The sequence below is a fragment of the Penaeus vannamei genome, chromosome 6 (genome assembly GCF_042767895.1).
Source record: "Penaeus vannamei isolate JL-2024 chromosome 6, ASM4276789v1, whole genome shotgun sequence".
Classification (NCBI taxonomy): Eukaryota; Metazoa; Arthropoda; class Malacostraca; order Decapoda; family Penaeidae; genus Penaeus; species Penaeus vannamei.
In genome coordinates, this window is record NC_091554.1 from 39,392,514 (window position 1) to 39,400,013 (window position 7,500).

Genomic DNA, 7,500 nt, shown 5'->3' on the forward strand with positions numbered 1-7,500 from the left:
ACAACAGGTGCCGAATACCTGGAGAATGATAAGTAGTCTAGATTGTGTTTATTTTTGTTTTTGTTTATATGATCATCTTTCTAGAATATTTATAATTTTTGTCAGATTTTCTCATGACTTTGGATGTGGTAAAAATCTTAATGACAAATAATACATGCTTTTGGATTTCGTCATTGATTCGGAAATTAATCCTGTGAAGCTAACAATAAATTTGGATATTCCAGAGCAAATGTTATACAATTGAGGGTTGTGAAGAGCAGTTTGAGTTTTTAAGGCTGAAGCAGTCGATGGAGATGGTCGGGTTCACTGCCGACAAGCAGCACAGACTCTTTGCTGTGTTATCTGCGGTCCTTCTTTTAGGTGAGTATAGTTTTGAAACTGTATTCATTATGGTCTTTCCATGCGTTTTTCCCCTTGATATTTTGTGTTTCATTCAAGTCATGAGATACACCTTTCTTTATATTTGTGGATGTAATTTCTCTCCATGTTATATCCTGTGCTTAACCTCTTGGTTCCCAATGTTTCCCCTTTGCAATGTTATTTTCTCTTTTTCTCCATAAGCATGTTTTAGCTTTTTTGCTATTTATTTAATGTCTGTATTTAATTTGATTTGCTTTATCCAGATGGTAAAGGATTGTTTTCCTTGCTTAAACTCCATGTCAGCTCTCTAAGTAATCCATAACTCAGTGGAATGATGATTACAGCAATTAATTTTTTTTTTCTTGTATTATTTTTTTGGATATCTTTTTTATGATATTCAATATTCTGTAATACAACCTGCATACCAGTCATGGTGGATAGGAATAGGATCCTAAGCATTGAAATAATGCCCACCCTGGTGTTGGTGCTTCCAGTAATGGCTCACGGATGGCACATTCCACCCTCATTCATACAAGATGGAAATCATACAAGTAGCCCTTCCTAAATACCCTCAGAGTCTAATCACCCTCCAAGACTTTTATGCACTTGTTGCAAATCATTCCCATTACCCCAGCCCTCAACTAGATTTTCCCATGATATCATGTTCATACCAACCGGCCCTCAAGTGACATTTTTTCATGACTTTATGGTCACATCATCCAGATCATAGGAGGAAAGGGTTGAGTTTTGGGGAACTGACCAAAGGTTTTTTTTTCAGTTCAGAAGAGATTAAAGATTGTATGATTTAAGTTAAATTGTGTTTCTCTACTTCAGTTAATACTGCCTTACATTTAACGACATTAATCATTAAAGTATATCAATTTAACATGTAAGGAGGAATTAAAAATGAGTCTAGGATTTACTATTATTGCTACCAGCTTTTACTTTCTGCTGTCAAGAACTGTTTTAGTAGTTACTCTTATTTTTATGAATTTGATACTCATGATAATAATTGTTACTAAAAGGATAATCATAACAAGATTGATGATTTTAATTATGATAATCATTATTTTTGTCATTGTTATTGTCATTATTATTATTATCATTATCATTATCATTATATTATGAGTCTATGATTTACTATTATAGCTACCTGCTTTTGACAGCTTTTACTTTCTGCTGTCAAGAACTGTTTTAGTAGTTCTTATTTTTACTAATTTGATGATCATGATGATAATTGTTACTAAAAAGATTATCATAAAAAAATTGATGATGATAATTATGATAGTCATTATTATTGTTATTGTCATTATTATTATTTTTATTACCGTTACTGTTACAGTTACCGTTACAGTTACCGTTACAGTTACCATCACAGTTACCGTTACCATAAACATTGTTATTGTTATGGTTATGGTTATGGTTGTGGTTGTTGTTATTGTTATTGTTATTGTTACTGTTTTGTTATTATTATTATTATATCATCATCATCATCATTATAATTACAATGATAATGATAATTACAATTATGATTATGGTTATGATTACATTTGTAATCATCATAATGATAATCATAGTGATGATAATAGTGATGATAATAATAATGATGATAACAGTAATAGCAATAGTTATGATAGTAATAGTGGTAGTGATAATGATAGTGATAGTGATAATGATGATAAAAGGAATGAGAAAACAGTTTTTGAAATACCAAGTTTGAGGTTTCAACCTGAGTCATACAGCTTGTATAGGTAAGGGTAACTGAAAAATACAGCATTTGTTCTAGGTAATTCTGGGTCACATATCAAGATTCGCGAAACAAGACAAAAGAGACCAAAGTGGTGACTCTAATGACCCTCCTCCCCATTATATATACAAAAATCCCTGTGGCTCCAACATTTTTCCTATCTCTTTGCGACAGGTAACATAGAATTCCAGCCAAAGAAATCCACTTACCACCACGATGAGTCAGTGCTGGTGAGGAACCCGGAATTGGTGAGCACGATCTCAAGTCTCCTTGGGGTATCTGAGGATACTCTCATGAACGCGCTCACTTCCAAGAAAGCACGGGTCCAAGGAGAGGTTCTAGTCATGCACTATCGCCTGGCAGAAGTAAGGAATTGGTGTTTTGAATGGTGCTAAGAATATAGTATGGTGTAATATGGTGTGGTTTGGTTTTCTTGTGTATATTTCAAGTCGATCAGTACCTTGTTTGGTTTGTAAGTGATGTGAGGTAAATATGTATATGTATGGAATGTGGTAGGTAGACAGAATTTGTGTCTGGAATAGTTTTTTTGACAGCTACCTTTCCTTGAGAATGGTGTTGTGTACGTGAAGTATTGGAAGTTTTGGTGAATGTATTAATGAAAAAATACATTGTAGACAGGAATACTGTTGTAAAACTTTCTCACAATTCTGTATGTATTCATTAATGATTCCAATTTTATCCCTACAGGCTATGGCTGCACGGGATGCCTTAGCAAAGTGTCTATATGGGGCATTATTTGACTGGATTGTTCTGCAGGTGAATTACTCTCTCATTACACTCAAAGAATCAGCAAGTGAATATGGAGGAAATTCCATCGGTGTCCTTGACATTTTTGGGTTTGAGGATTTTGGCCATTGCAACAGGTACTTTGGAATGCTTTTATAGACCACCATGAGTGAATTTTGTATTTACACTTTTTATATGAGAGATTTAAACTATATGTTTGTGAAGGGGGATTTCATATTGTAATAAATCACCCGTTTTATTCATCAGGTTTGAGCAGTTCTGCATTAATTTTGCCAATGAGCATCTCCAGCACTACTTCAACCAGCATGTCTTTGAGTACGAGCAGGAGGAGTATCGGCGTGAAGGAATTTCTTGGACCAACATTGAGTTTCAGGACAATGTAGACTGTCTGGCACTCATTGAGGGGAAACCTTCTGGTCTTCTTTGTATTTTGGATGACCAGTGCAGGTACATGGAATTTTGTATATTTGTTTAAGCCATCTTATTTTGAGCTCTTAAAGCTATGTTAGAACACTGTAATTCTTTATTCCTTTTTTTCCTTAAGAATTTCAGCAACAGCAAGTTCAGAAGGATAACTTTTTTGTGATATATGATGAGGATTCAAATTACCTTTTGTTTTATGTTGATAAAAGTTAGTGTTGTCCTTATAGTAATATTTATCTTAGTTTAAATAATAGTTTTGATCAGGATTTTATGGCATCAGAAAAAAAATGTAATTATTGAAAGTTTCAATATGAATATAACGAATATGCAATAAGACGACAAATAGACTTAACAGTTTTCATGATGATGATGAAAGAATGATGAAATGCTAAAGGAGCAAATGTTAGTGTATGCAATTTATGTGCTATGTAGCAATTTATGTGCTGTGTCATGGAAAGTTCAGATGTCATAAATGTTGCTTTTTCTGCCATTCAGTTTCCCTGCTGCGACCAATGAAACATTCCTACAAAAGATCAACACGGTCCACAAAGACAACAAGTATTACGAAATTCCTCAGAAGAGGGAGTTAGCATTTATTATAAAGCATTATGCTGGTAAAGTGAAATATCAGGTATGTTATTTTTAAGTGTTTTAGAATAAGAACTTTATAGATTTTATGATGGAATGAGACGTAATGCAGGACTGATAATTTTCAAATCTTATGCTTAAAAGAATTGTTGCTGGCATCATAGTTGTCCCCAAATCTGTATGAATATCTTCATCAGAAATTTTTCAAGATTATGAAATTTAATATCTTTGATGTTTGTATTAAAGTTAATCAAATTCCCATGCCTTCGCTCTACCTTCCATCACAGGTGAGTGATTTTAGGGAGAAGAACTTGGACCTGATGCGGCCAGAACTGATTAGTGTGCTCAAAAACAGTCAATATAGCATCGTGCGAGAGGTGGCAGGGGCTGATCCGGTTGCCGTGTTCAGGTGGTCGATCCTTAGGGCATTCTTCCGCGCCGTCAGTGCATTCCATGGTGCGGCTATCAAGTACACAAAGCGGAAAGGTAAGAGCAATGAGGGGTGCCTTGTGTTGCTGGCAACGTATCATTGATTATGTGTAGCATGAATTTTGTTGCATGTGTTTATGGGTGTGCATGATGGGTAGTTATAAGGATGCATTCATTTGTTTATACAGTAAACCGTCTTTTCATGCTGATTTGTTTTCTGCAATATGAATATCTCAGATTTTTTTATCAACAAACCTACAGATCAAAACATAAACAAAAATTTAGTAAAAGTATAATAAAAGGAAATAATGTAAATCAAGAACTTCAGTATTTCATTTATTAGTCCCTTGAATACGATTGCGTTATGGCCATCACATGGAGGAAAGTATGGGAATTGGCTTAGGTAAGCGGCTGTTCTGCCGGATGTGCGGTGTGTAGGCTGGGAGCATGCGAACACTTGTGTGCGGTGACAAAAGTCCCTCTTTTGCATAAATGTTTTCAGCTTTTTTGCCATTTTCTGAAGTCCATATTTGTCTTCTGATTTGCTTTATCCAGATGATAATAGACAGCTTTCCATGCACAGATTCCATATCATCTCCCTGTGTATTAAATAACAAATGCCAAATGTCTAAATGCCAAATTAGTCCGATCACTCTCTAAGTGCTTTGTGCATTCATGGCGGGTCTTTTCTGTCATCCTGGCCTTCGCTCATGATGGCAAGTTGTGTCACCTGGCCTGTGGCCATTTTTTCTTTTGATTGCATGTTCATACCACCAGGCCCTCAAGCCAAATTTTTTCATGGTGTAATGGTCACGTCACCCGGATTGAAGGCATTGATTTTATACATACATTGTTTACATATTTACTACAGTAATATGTATGTAGATTTCACACAACTGTGTTGATTTTGGATGGGATTCTAATGTAAAGCAAGGGTTTGCTTTATGTTTTTTTATGTATGAGTAAATATGCACATCTATTTAGTTGTTTATGTTTATATACTTTGCATATTTATTTATATTGTATATGTATTGCATACATATAGGAGCATGTGGCCACCAGTTATTTTATTTACTCCATTATTGCAGGGCATGATGACCAAAGAAAGACACCGAAGCAGAAGATTAACATTGACAACTCAAGGATACTCGCAGCCATCGAAAACACTCAAAAGTAAGTGTGCTTAAAGGTTACTGACAGTTTGCTAGGCTCATTATAACTTTTGTTTGTTCCCACTCAAACTGTGAGCTAATGAGGGTGCATTTTACTCTTGTTCATCATATTAGTATCAGTGCTTTTGCATTTAAATTGTGTAAGTGTCCGAGTCCTCCTTTCTTATTTTCTAGTGATTTATGCACCTCGTTTTTATTATTTCAGTGTTTATTGAATATTTCTATATACAAGATATATTTTATACTTTTCTGATATTTGATATTTTATTTTCTGTTTGATAGATTGTTTATTTAAGCAAGATATAGAGTATTAGTTATGTGGCCCTTCTTTTCTTGTGTATAATTGATGTACAAAAATGATTATTGAACTATAAATGGTTCTACACTTTTAATAGAGAAGTATTTTACTTTCAATTTTTTTCAATCTGAGATAAACATAAACATAGGGGTCTGAAGGACGAAGAAGTATGATGCTTATCCATATAAACTTTGAGAATTAATTTCTAATTTGAAAGTGAAAATCACCAATACTTATACCAAAGTATACATAGGTTAAACATCATCAGAGAAGTATATTCAATTGTTGTACATTTACTGACAAGTGGATGGTTGAATGGTAAGGCACTTTAAAGAAAATATATATATAAAAAAAAAGGTGGTCGTGCTCTAAATTACAGATATGTTAATATTATTGACCATTATTTAACCTCTTGATGCTGGGGGAAATGTGTGTTCACTGTCGTTTTTTTTTGTGAAATGTCTCTACACATAGATGGCTCCACAAGTGCTTAGCCAACAAGTTATCAGTCAGTCGACCTTGTGACCACCTGATTTCACTTTTCCTTGAGTTTTATTTTTTTATTTATATATATATTTATTTATTTGTTTATTTTGATTAATGCTATTAACCGTGGAAAAATCTTGGTTGAGGGCTGGGTGACGGGAAAAATGGCTGTGGGCCAGGTAATTCAAACTTTCCATCACAAGCAAAGGCTAGGGTGATAGAAAAGACTCGCCACGAGTGCAAAAACCTCTTGTAGTCTGATTTGACTGATTTGGCACTTAGAAGGGGGCTTTAGCATTATTCCCAATGATAAACTAATGTGGATGTATCATGCGTAAGCTGTGACTGGAAGAGCGCCTTCTCCATGGAGGACGCCATTTCCATGCTGCGCACTGTACTCTTGGCTGCTGGGACCAGCGGCACAGGTTTTATTACATAAAATTGAAATTTAGGGTAAAATGAGGTATATGACACAGATAACAAAATGTTCCATTTTTGTCCCTTGCAATGAGTTATTTACTACATAGAGAGATGATATGGAGTCTGTGTAAGGAAAATAAGCCATTACCATCTGGGTAAAGCAACTCAAAAGACAAATATCAACATTGAAAAATAGCAATAAAGCTAAAAAAGTTGACACAAAATAACATTGCATAGAGGAGGCACAGAGTCTTCTCACCACTCATGGCTGGGATGTTAGCTACTTATGTAACCCACTGCCTGTATTTTTGGCACTCCTATTTCCATAATTCAACTGGATCCAATGGGTTAATGTTGATGCTGTTTTTAGTATTATAGATATTATGAATATTGTAATGTTATCAGTAATACTAATAGCAATATAAAATAAAAGAAATTATTTCCAAATATGGAAAAGGGTAAACAGGTGAGATGGGTAGTTCTAGTAATAGCCTCACAAGTGACCAAGTGCTTGTAGAACTGTGAATGTGCAAAGACAATTAATAAATTAAACTCACGGTAAGCATGGCATGTCTGTACATGCCATCCCCGGCGACATCAGGTTAATTTAACCTTCTTTCTTATTGATTTTTAATAGTTGGGAATAATAATAGATTTGAAGTCATACAACTAAAATATGGAAAAAAGTATGTTACAGCTAAAGGTCAAGAGACTGCCAGAAACAACCTTATTTTCCTGTGCAGTGTTATCATTGAATTGTCTAGCTTAATCATTCTCTTGAATATTGGCATGTTCCCAGAGCACCATTG

General features: G+C 34.6%; 1 protein-coding gene across 1 annotated transcript in view; it reads left to right on the forward strand.

Moving 5' to 3' along the window:
* LOC113803846 (unconventional myosin-IXb) overlaps positions 1-7,500 on the forward strand; it is a gene marked incomplete in the record, with an annotated part of 71,709 nt that overhangs the window by 31,767 nt on the left and 32,442 nt on the right. Inside the window, 7 exon segments of the mRNA XM_070122983.1 lie at positions 225-360; positions 2,282-2,472; positions 2,816-2,991; positions 3,122-3,322; positions 3,794-3,929; positions 4,174-4,372; positions 5,404-5,488. Of these exon segments, the coding sequence (XP_069979084.1) occupies positions 225-360; positions 2,282-2,472; positions 2,816-2,991; positions 3,122-3,322; positions 3,794-3,929; positions 4,174-4,372; positions 5,404-5,488 (1,124 nt within the window).